General features: G+C 35.8%; 1 protein-coding gene across 7 annotated transcripts in view; it reads right to left on the reverse strand.

Moving 5' to 3' along the window:
* KLHL2 (kelch like family member 2) overlaps positions 1-12,478 on the reverse strand; it is a 117,566-nt gene that overhangs the window by 6,907 nt on the left and 98,181 nt on the right. For 6 of the 7 annotated variants that reach the window (XR_004265428.1, XM_032268260.1, XM_032268264.1 and 3 more), the window contains 5 exons: positions 11,682-11,799; positions 7,293-7,490; positions 6,764-6,865; positions 4,970-5,098; positions 4,186-4,326 (listed from right to left, as the gene is read on the reverse strand). Coding sequence is in view for 6 of the 7 variants with exons in the window: in XM_032268260.1 (XP_032124151.1) it covers positions 4,186-4,326; positions 4,970-5,098; positions 6,764-6,865; positions 7,293-7,490; positions 11,682-11,799 (688 nt within the window). In the remaining variant the exon portion in view is untranslated. Of the gene's footprint in view, positions 1-3,103; positions 3,144-4,185; positions 4,327-4,969; positions 5,099-6,763; positions 6,866-7,292; positions 7,491-11,681; positions 11,800-12,478 lie in introns of those variants that run through there. The other variant, XM_032268262.1, reaches the window with a different exon arrangement.

The raw sequence follows: 12,478 nt of genomic DNA on the forward strand, positions 1-12,478 counted from the left end.
AGAGAGGAAGGGAGGAAGGGAGGAAGGGAGGAAGGGAGGAAGGGAGGAAGGGAGGAAGGGAGGAAGGGAGGAAGGGAGGAAGGAAGGAAGGATTCCTTTTATACTAGGAAACTCTAATACCACTTTCTAAGCTTCTGCTGAGTATCATTTATGCAGTAGTTGCATTATATATGCATTATTCTATTCAATTTTCACAACATTATAGGTTAGAAACTATTTTGACCCTCATTTTATTAAAAAAAAAATGTCAAAGGAGTTTAGTAACACTCCCAAAGTCAACTACTTAGGGAATCCCAAGGAAGAAAATATATGTTAGTAAAAGGTAAAAATATTCTTTTTTTTTTTTTTTGAGACGGAGTTTCACCCTTGTTACCCAGGCTGGAGTGCAATGGCGCGATCTCGGCTCACCGCAACCTCCGCCTCCTGGGTTCAAGCAATTCTCCTGCCTCAGCCTCCCGAGTAGCTGGGACTACAGGCGTGCGCCACCATGCCCAGCTAATTTTTTGTAGTTTTAGTAGAGACGGGGTTTCACCATGTTGACCAGGATAGTCTCGATCTCTTGACCTCGTGATCCACCCGCCTCGGCCTCCCAAAGTGCTGGGATTACAAGCGTGAGCCACCGCGCCCAGCCGGTAAAAATATTCTTAATTTTAATTATTATACTGAATGGTTAGCTATTTTATCTCTCTTTAAAAACGAAAATAATATTATTTATCTATTAGAATAACTTTTTTTTTTTCAAAAATTCAAAACATCTAGAAAGGTATAAAGAAAAAAAGATGACTTCTAATCTTATGCCACTTAGAATAATGACCATTAAAATTTTCATCTCTACTCTGGCTAACTTTTCTTGATGCATATATACCCAGATACTGCCTTTTTTTTGTTGTTTTTGTTTTTGAGACGGAGTTTCGCTCTTGTTACCCAGGCTGGAGTGCAATGGCGCAATTTCGGCTCACCGCAACCTCCGCCTCCTGGGTTCAGGCAATTCTCCTGCCTCAGCCTCCTGAGTAGCTGGGACTACAGGCACACGCCACTACGCCCAGCTAATTTTTTGTAGTTTTAGTAGAGACGGGGTTTCACCATGTTGACCAGGATAGTCTTGATCTCTTGACCTCGTGATCCAACCACCTTGGCCTCCCAAAGTGTTGGGATTACAGGCGTGAGCCACTGCACCCGGCCAGATACTGCCTTTTTTAACCCCAAAGTAGCTCACCCGACACATACTACTTCATTACTTACCCTCCCTGGCCAACCAACATACCCTGGACATTTCTTCAAGTTAATAAATATGAATGTAATTTTTATGTATGATAATACCATAGTTTATTTAATCATATTTTACTAATATTTAAGTAATTTTGATTTTTTTGCTGTTACCAATGATGTTGCAATGAATAAAGATTCGCTGAATAGTGTGTTGAATACTTGAGCAATTTCTCTTAATATAAATGATTAGAAAGAAAACTGCTGAGTCAAATGGTAAAAGCTTTTAAAAAGCTCTTTATTTCAATTTTTTAAAGTATATTTAATATCTTATAAAAAGTTCAGTGCTACTATGAACTTGTACTAGAGGGCATCAAAGGATCCAGAAAAATGCTGCCCAAATCTATAAAACTTTATAGGAAAAAAACTTATACCATTTTAAAGTTGTTAAAATACTTAAAAGCAAGAGCCAAATGCTACTGCCACACAAGCTCTCACAGTAGTTATATGTGTTTGCAACACTCTATTTCAGCCTATTGATGGACAACACAGGTCTGTGGGAGACAAAATGATTTCAAAAATGGCCCTGCTATGCTGGAAAGCATGAATAAGGAGGCTATATTGTCCTAAAGAGCTTTCTCAATCATATCTACAACGGGCTCACAGATTAAAGAGCATCCTACTGCAGAAAGGGAGGTTGGTCTATACATCCATTTCGATATATTAGCTATACATTCAAAAGACGTCAATTTTATTAATCCACTAACTCACACCACCAGATTCCTTTTAGGCAATCAGGGCCAAATCACTTTGCCAAAAGAATGCACTTTCCTGCAGTGTTTGATGGTTCCAGTTTATTCCGTTTACTTCAACATAATCAAATTCATACTGAGACCCTACTACAGATGTGCTAGGTCCTAAAAGTCTTTACATAATCATCTAATTCAAATTTATTTCATTTTTACTCTACTCTTGGTATCATAATTTACCATACTTATGAAAAGTTTTAAAATCTGACTTTTAAGTTGCTTGCTGTTTCAAATTTATATGGATGCTTTCACCTCTCCCCATTTAAAATTGAATACATGTCTTCCACTCTTTGCCAGGTTAGTTCTTTCTTCCCAATTTAGATGCTTAAATGAGGTCCTTAGCCTAGGTTATTAAAAGGAAGAGCTGAACAGATCTTATCAGAAGTTTGTTTCAGATTATCAGGAATATGAAATGAGGGTGAGATTTTAAAATACTCTGATGAACTTTTATAAATAATTTTAAAATATATGCTCAGTTGGATTATGTTGTATCTTACAAATTACAGAAGTAAACAATTCAAATTCTGTTACTTGCACAGAAAATAAACATAATTGACTGAGAAGGAAAAACAAACTGAAAACTAAGCTTTCAGAATTCTCTCTTCCTCATTATCAAATAAACTCAAGTAATGTCCAAATCAAAGTATGAAACAACTTTTCAACAGAGACTTAAGATTTTTCCTAAATCCTACCCTTTCTACCACACGTCTGTGAACAACAGGATAATGATAGCTCTACATATACAAATTATCTCTTTATTCTTCTACCTAAAAGAAATGAGTTAATTTTGATATGAAAACAAGAAACACATACAGAGAAAAAATAAGATTATTTTAACTTTTTTTTTTTTTTTTGAGATGGAGTTTTGCTCATTACCCAGGCTGGAGGGCAATGGCTCGATCTTGGCTCACTGCAAATTCTGCCTCCTGGGTTCAAGTAATTCTTCTGCCTCAGCCTCCCAAGTAGCTGTGACTACAAGCGTTCGCCACCATGCCCAGCTAATTTTTGTATTTTTAGTAGAGACGGGGTTTCATCATGTTGACCAAGATGGTCTCGATCTCTTGACCTCGTGATCCACCCACCTTGGCCTCCCAAAGTGCTGGGATTATAGGTGTAGATTATTTCAACCTTTAAGAAAATATTCATAAAAAGCTCAAATCGCAACTAAACTTTCCTAACCCAGGTAGACACACACACAAATCACTGTGGCTTTTCTAACTTAATGTGTACTAGAGTCACTTATTCTAGTAAGGACCCAGATCTGAGGGTCTTATCATCATTCTGAATACCAAATACAACTGACTAGAAGATATGCAAGGCCAAACAGAATTAATGATAAATTCTGGTCTGCTCCTGACAGTATTTGCAGTCCCACATACTTGGTCTCTCTTAGTAACCACACTTAAAGAGAAACTAAGATGAGCACTGAAGGAGGGGGGTGTCTAATGGTATACAGTAAGTTTGAGACTCACCAGGAACTTATTTTACACTATGAGAAATGACATGGAGATAATGGCATTTTGAAGAAGCCTAGCATTTCCCGAAAGGCTACGTGGCTATCCTGAGTCTATTTTCCATTTGGATTTCCCTTCCTTGATTCTTCTTTTTAAGTAGTTAGTTCCCTAATCTTGAAGTCCTCTACTTTCTTACAAGTATTCATTATTGTTGCTTTAGTTTTTCCATTTTCTGGAAATCCTGAACTGTATTAACTTAGAGTTACATCTTCAGACTTCCCCTCTAGATGTATATAATCAACTAGCTTTTTAACCTAGTATAAATATTTACTCAACTAGACTAAATTCCCTGAGAAGCAGGATCTTTGGTATGTGATAGATACATGGCAGGCACACAAAAATATCTGTGGTAAGAATGAATGAATTCAAATATCTAATAAAGGGTCTATTCCTAATTAATTAGTCTCCACATTTATCACCAAAAAGTAGCAGCTAGTAGAAATAAGTTTACTGAAGTGTCATAACAACCTGTTATGTTCCAGAGATTACAGTAGGCATTCACTTTATAGGATTATTACATAAGTTTCTGCCTTTAAAGAATTTAAAGTCTATCAGGGAACTCAGATCAGTAAAAAAACAATGGAAATACACAGTGACACTAGTGAAACTTAAAATAAAATTCAGCATAAGTTTCATAACCTTAAACTGACAGATACCTGCATTTCTTCTGCACATGTTCATATCTGCAACCTGTCTCCATGCATTAGTGGTAGGATCATATACTTCAACACTTTTTCGTACTAAAGGGCCATCATGACCTCCTACAGCATACAATAAATTGTTTAACACACCAACACCTATAAAAAACAACCAGCCAAATAGAGGGGCAAAAAGAACAAGAGATTTATATCATATTAGATTTAAATGACCTGTAACTAAAACTTTTGAAGTTATAACTCATAATAAAAACAAGCTGATATTATAGCCTACAGTTTAAGAAATGAAAATGAATACAATTGATGATTAAACAAGCATCTCAACAAACTATTATTCTGAAAAAAGAGGCATGTCAAACAAAATAAAAATATTAATAATATGTAGGTGAAACACAGGGAGTGAAAAAGTCCTTTAATGTAATCCTTTTGAAATCAACATCCGCAATAAAATAACCCCATATTAAAGCACAAAATTTTAAGAAATATAAATGAAAAGACTTGATTATTAAGCAAGTTCCCCAATAAGCACTGAAACAAAAAACTAAAAGGAGTGCTAAACAATGTGAATATATAGATGAAACAGAAATGACTACAGCACACAGACATTATATTTTACAAAGTAAAAGTGCAGCTACCACCCCTGCACAATTCAAAAGACATTTAGCAGAGCCATTAAAATCAGCATATATTTTCAGATAAGGTAAAGTGATGCCAATGAATCATTTTACTTTAACTATTTTCCATCATTTTTGTGCTTCAGTTGCTAAAATAGGTTCACATGTACCTGCTCCACTCCGTCTGGTGCTCATTTCTGCTATATAGGTCCACTCATTTGTTGTAGCATTATAGCATTCTACTGTGCTAAGACACTGACGTGATGCTCCGTCATAACCTCCTACAGCATAGAGCAAACCTACACATAAAATCACAAAGAAAGCCAAATTTATTAAAAAAAACACTTTATTTCAAGCCATAAAATATTAGTATATTTTCCTCCATGGCAGCAGAGTTTCCCCTTAAAGTGCTACTGATTTTTATGAACTATATTACTGATTTTTATGAACTATACTGCCTAATGGTGACAGATGCAGTCATCAAATCATATTATGAAGATCTGCAGGGTATAGATGATGATGTTAATTTTATACTTTCATCAATAATCTGAATGATAAAATAGAAAGCACACTCATTACATCTTTAGATAACACTATCTGATAAGTGAACAACATCCTGTAAGATAGAATTAAATATCAAAGTTATCTCAGGAAACTGGAAAAAAGGTTAAATCAGAAATTAATATCATAGAATGCAATGCAATATTACTTGGCCATAAAAAGGCATAAAGTACTAATAAATGCCTCAGTATAAATAAACCTTGAAAACATCACCCTAAGCAAAAGAAGTCGGTCACTGAGGATCACATACTGTATGAGTAAAATGTTCAGAAGAGGCAAATCTATAAGTGATAGAAAGCAGACTAGTAGTTGCTGAGAGCTGGAGAGGACAGGAATAAGAGCTAAGGGAAGCAGGATTGCTTTTAGAGGATAATAAAAATGTTCTAAAATGAATTGTAGTGATGGATGCACAATGAACTGTATACATGAAATGGGTGAATTGTATGGTACGTGAATTATATCTCAATAAAGCTGTTTTTTTCTAAGTGCAGAGAATTACACCTATGATGAGTAGAGGGTGGAAACCTGCAAATTTGCCCAAGTCAATTTAAAAAAATACCAAAAAATAATACTTAGAGCCTTCCTTAACTTTTGTTGGGAGACAAAGTAGGATATAAATAAATAACTGTGGCAATCTATCCCCTAAATGTTAAACAGCTGCTCTCCAGATACAAAATTACACATTTATGTCACCTGACTTGTTCCCCCAAACAATTATATTAAAATCAGTTGACAGTCTTTCACAGCAGTGGTCCCCAAACCCCAGGTCGTGGACCACTACCTGTACAGAACCTATTAGGAAACAGGCTGCACAACAGGAGGTGAGTGGCAGATGAGCAAGTGTTATTGCCTGACCTCCGCCTCCTGTCAGATCAGCAGCAGCGTTAGATTCTCATAGGAGTGCGAACCCTATCTTGAGCTGCACACATGAGGGACCTAGGTTGTGCGCTTCTTACGAGACTCTAATGCCTGATGATCTGAGGTGAAACAGTTTCATCCCAAAACCTTCCCCCCAAACCACCCCTGTCCATGGAATAATTCTCTTCCACAAAACCGGTCCCTAGTGCCAAAAAGGTTGGGGACTGCTGTTATATAAGTCACACACACACACACACACACACACACACACAAACACACACACACACACAGAGAGCGAGAGAAACAGAAAGGAGGAGAGATAAAGGGAGGGGGACAGAGAGGGAAAGAAAGGCCTTATAGAGGTTGATTTATATAGACAAGCTAATTTTAAAAAGAGGATAATTAAAATTTTACAGTAATTATGACTTTTCTTTTAAAAATGCTAATTAGCTTGCCCATTCAGAAAACTAGCGTTGAGATTATTGGAAGAACCACTCTCAAAAATCAAAAAGCCCTATGTACCTGAAAGAACTGTCAGCACCTACCTCCAACAACACCCACACCAACACTGCTCCTCCTTGTGTTCATGGGAGCAACATGAAACCACTCATTAGACTTTATGTTGTATGCTTCCACAGACGATAAACCTACAATAAAGCACAAGAGTCTTCACTTCCTCCTCTAAAAAAAAGTCAGTAGTTCATATATATAGAAAAATACTTCAGGTATGTTACACTGGGCTAAAATTAAGAGAAGAAAATGGTAGAATGTAGACACGTCAATTACATGAGAAACAGGAACGGCTTGTTTTCCAGAAGGCTCCTACCTAACTAAGCTACTGACATTTATAAGCTTTTAAAACCTGATGACTGATACCTATGCAAAAGAAAGAAAATTTGTATGTTCAGCACTCATCATTTAAGGAAATTTTTGATAAAATTTTTAAACTTATCTTTATATAAGTATCAGTTAAAACCTTACATATGCCCTAATGTTGCCACAACGTATTCCATAAACATGGTTACTACGTTAATTTTAGCAGCAATATAGAAGAAATTTTGAAAAGGAAATTACCTGTACTCCCATCAAAGCCTCCCACAGCGTATAACAACCCATTTAACACAGCAGCTCCCAAAGTGCTTCTCCGGTCTCTCATGTTAGCAACACTGGTCCACTGGTCCTTCACAGGGTCGTAGGAATCTACAGTGCGAACTCTTAATGAGCCATTAAAGCCACCAACAGCAAAAACAAGTCCAGCCATGTAGACCATCCCTGCAAAAGGAGTTCAAGATTTAAAGATCAACATGCAACTCAATTACCACCAATATCCAAAGATTGCTTTCTATTAAGTCTATAGCTGTTGTCAGAACATGCTACTCTTAGGAGGAGCCTGATTAAATAAATCCTTGAAAATGCCATTCATTTGTAAGAACATATAATCGCTATATAATCGCTAAATTGTCTTTCTTTCTAAGGTTATTAAAAAATGCAATGGCATGGGCTAAAGTGCTATTTTGATTCTTGATTTTTTTCAAATATCAATTTACAAGTTTAAATAATAAGCCATTATTTTCCAACTACTTGAACCTGTACACATCTCCCATAGCTTTCAATTTTGGATTTTCTAGTGGATATTCTTAGAATGAAACTCTATATGTTTTATTTGCATAATATGCTCCTAGTTTATCATGTTAGTGGGCTAAATCAGGGGTCGGCAAATTTACAGCCTACAGGCTAAATCTGGCCCACCAACTATTTCTGTAGAACCCATAAACTAAGCATGTTTTTTATATTTTTAAATGGCTGAAAAACAACCAAAAGAATAATAATATTTCATGACATATAAAAAGCTATATGAAATTCAAATTTCACCATCCATAAATATAGTTTTATTGAAACACTGCCCCACCCATTCACTTACATATGGCTGGTTTTGCACTATAGCGGTACATAAGGAGCTGTGACAGAGACCATATAACCACAAAGCCTAAAATACTTACTCTCTGGTCCTTCAAGAGAAAGTCTGCTGACCCCTGGGCTAAAGAGATATTACGGAATCAGTGAATGGAGAAACTGAACTGCTAGACTAAAGCGTTCAACCGTCTTTTCCCTTTTCCCAACTTTTTTTTGATGGTGCTCTCTTAATTGGAGAGGCTCCTATCACCATCCACTCTGCTCTCTTTAACTTTGAATCCCCAGTTAAAGTTCCACATTCTCTATGATGCCTTCCCTGTCCACTTCAGCCCAAAAGGGATTATGTCCAGCTCCTGAACCCCTATGGCAAATAACATTTATAGAGTGCACTTGAGATTTAATAAATTTACAGTCTATAATTACTTTAAATTGTTCAAATTTTTATTGTTCTTAGTTCTGTAATGTTCATCTCCCTGTGCCAGCCTGAGGGCAGGTAATGTGGCTGACAGTTCTCGGAATTCCTGTAGGGAGAATTGGAATCACCAGGTATGTTCGACTAGCTCAATGTTTTATAGATGTCATCAGGCAAGAGATACACCTCTACCCCTTATTGACTTATCCTCTGGTGCTTTATTCCCCCAGCCCCATAAAAATACATGGAAATGCAGACCTCCATATGGCAAGACCTTTCCAGTTCAAATGAAATTGCATGTTTTGGCCCCCTGCTGGCACAGAATGTAACAGACCTCCCAAAAGGGCCTGGAGACCAGCGAGCAGCAACAGAACCGGCAGCATATTTCAGCATAAAACAATCTTGTATCCCAAAATCATAACTAACTCCATGGAATGTTCATTGTAGGAATTTTACCCATTGCAGTTTTCATTTTTCTTTCTCTATACACAAAATAACACAACAAATATGCCATCTCTTAGTGGTAATATAGTATGCTTACGAAGATTTAGAGAATTTTAGGTCACAGAGAAGAAGAAAATAAATGAATTACTCCATAAAGCGCCCCCTACAAAAGTTCTGGTCTGGAGAAGGGAATGAACTAAAAGAAGTATAATAACCTCCGAAAGTTATTAGAAAACTGAAATACCCAGAAGTTTAATTACACAGTTTATGAAAATTTGGCCAAGATTACACAGTTAAGGACATTGGCTCTAATCTGAAGAAAGGCGAGGGAAGAGGGCATGATAAAGATAAAATTTATTCATAGTTACCAAATAAGTAAACAATACATTTTGCAATAAATTGAGTCAAATGACTTATGGCCCCAATGAAAAGGGAACTATACTAGGAATCAGATATGAATTAAGAAACCAGTTAGTAAATAGAATACAAGACTCTATTTCCAATAGTAACAATAAAGATAAAATACCTAAAAATAAACTTGCCAAGAAACACAGAGGACCAATGGAAGAAAACATTGAAAATTTACTGAAGGATATAAAAGAAGACAGGAGTCCTATCACTAGTTCCGTAACACAGTAAAACATATTATAAAGAACAGTAACTAAAATTTGCTTTGTCTTAAGGCATGAATAGGCAGGACAAATCAATGGAAAAGAACAGCAAATTTAGAACGAAACCAAGTAAATGTAGAAATTTAGTTTATAATAAAGGCAGCATTTCATCAAATGAATGGAGACACATAAGTCAATAAACAGTATTGGGACAACTGAGTAGCCATTAAAAACCAAAATCTATACCTTACATCTTATACTAAAATAGATCCCAGATGTCTTAAATATATATTGATAAATAAAACTGTAAAGGTACTAGAACAACAAATGTTTTTAAAATATAACCTTGTTACAGGGTAGAAACCTGGCAGATATCACCTTAACTAAGTGAACAAGGTTACCCTCACAAGAAATAGTAAGTCAATTTAACCATGGGAAAACATCAGGTAAATCCAACTAGAGAGACATTCTTTGAAATATCTGACCAGTCCTCTTCAAAGAATCAAGGGCATAAAAGATAAGAAAGATGATGGGACTAACTCAGATGAGAAGATACAACTAAATGTAAAGTAGGATCCTGGAACAGCATAAGGGAATTAATGGAAAACTGGTAAATATAAATGTAGTCTGTATTTCCGTTAATATGCCAAGGCTAATTTCTAGTTTTGATAATTCTATCACAGTAAGATATTAATACTGGGGAAAGAATATACCAGAATTCTTTGTTCTATCTTTGCAACTCTTCTGTAAGTAAAATTATTTCAACATAAAGTTTTTCTAAAAGATGTTCGTGTGTGTATACACACACACACACACACACACACACACACACACACACACAGATAATTTTGGCGTATGACTTTTCTATGCAAGAAACAAATTTGTAAGTATAGAGACACAAAACTTCAGTATACAGGACTACATTAAAAGATAAAGTTTTTACATGGAAAAAATAGCACAAAGTCAAAAGATAAAAGATTAATACAAATAAATATTCACGCTATATAGCAAAAAGGCTACTTTCCTTAACATACAACTGTATCTGTGACATCAATAAAACAATTAAAATGGCAAAAATAACAAGCAGACAATTCAAAGAAAAAGATATTTAACTTTCCTCACAATTACCTAAGTCCAAATTAAGGTATTTTTCACCCACCACATTGGGAAAGCTCAAAACATTTAATTACAAAGTACTGTCAGGAGTTTAGGGAAACTGGCATCTTCATATTTTACTGTTAGCAGGAGTAATAATTGGTTTATCTTCCTAGGACATCCTTTGAATCAGTAATTCTAGCTTTAGAGTTTTATCCTGCCAAAATATATTAGCATATGTACACAATGATGTATGTATAAGAGATTTGCTGTAGCACTGTTTATAACAACATTAAGATTAAAAACATTTTAAATGCTCAATTAAAAACTATGTACAGACCAAAATAAAATACTAGACAGCTCTTACTGAATGAGGTAACTCCAGATATGCTGATATGCAACAATTTCCAAGATGGATTGTTAAAGTGCTACCATCATAGAAGTATTTCATTACATTCAGAACTCATTTTGCTACAGGAGACAGAAATTATGGAACCAAGCTTAAGTCCCAAGAAAAATCCTGAGTTTGTATAATAACTTCTTCTTTTGATCACAGTTTTGGCTAAATGAAAGCATATTTCAACAAATGTTAGTAAAACAGATGCCTTGAAGAAGGCAATTGTGCCTTATAACTGAGGAGCTTAACTCTACCTTATAGTTGAGGGAATCTCCTAGAACTAAGGGTCCCAACTTAAAGAATTCCCCTCTCAACACTTCAGGCAAAGGTAATTAGGAAATATCCAGCAAATTACTAGCTCTTTCACCTGACACTAAATAATCAGAAAGATATATAAAGATGGAGAGAGTAGCTATTCCCATCAATGTCTTAAGAGAGATGTGTAAGGCCTCTGAATTATTGTTTAACTACATAGCTATTTCATTCAAAGCTTTTCTAATAGAAATTTTTCTAATTAATAAAATAAGACCTCAAAAAAAAGCTCCCAATGACCCAGGAGTAGAGAATTGACCATGATAGATCATGCTTACCTGCCCTGCACCTCCTGGAAGGCAACTCTGCTACTTGGTGCCACCTTTCTTCTTTAAAGTCATAGCATTCCACACTCCGGATAGCCTTTGGTGCTTGGCCCCCAACCACCACCATCAACTGCAAGGGCAGAAATGTAAGCACTTGAACAAACGTCTATTACATGTTCAGGATTTAAAATGTCCTACAAAGACAGTGGTGTGGGAAGTGTTCGGATGAAGATGTTAGGGTGAACTGGAGAATACAACCATCTAACCGTTTAATAAACATCAACAAAGAGGGCACATGTTAGAACTACAATTCTATCATCCAGCACATTTAGCCAAAAATAAGGACTTCAGACACTAAAGTAAGTTTCTGATCCTTTAAGAAAAAGCAGTTATTTAAGCCAAAAAAGAGCAGCCAGTCATCACTGGCAAGGCTGCAGTATGTCATAGGGCTTGCTATAAACTAGATCCTGGTTTTGCAATAACCAGGCATTAGATCTCCACAATCCAGGATAGAAAATATAACTGAAACATATGTTACTGGGTAGATGAGGTGAAAGGGATAGTAGATATTGAAAGAAAGACGGAAGAAGGAAAAAGATATTGAAAAAGGAGGGGTAATTGAATTGGAACTCACAAGAGCACAGATTACCAAATCTCCAGTAAAGAGACCTTTCCTGAAGCCCCACAAATAAAACAACCCAAAAGGACAGGTAATGGAGATGCTAGATATCATAAAAAACAAATACATAATAGTCTACTTCTGAGAATAAATGAGGTCTATAAATTCCCTCAACTCAACCAACAACTAT

This window comes from Sapajus apella, unplaced genomic scaffold, assembly GCF_009761245.1.
Source record: "Sapajus apella isolate SASKATOON/1434 unplaced genomic scaffold, GSC_monkey_1.0 scaffold177, whole genome shotgun sequence".
Taxonomy (NCBI): domain Eukaryota; kingdom Metazoa; phylum Chordata; class Mammalia; order Primates; family Cebidae; genus Sapajus; species Sapajus apella.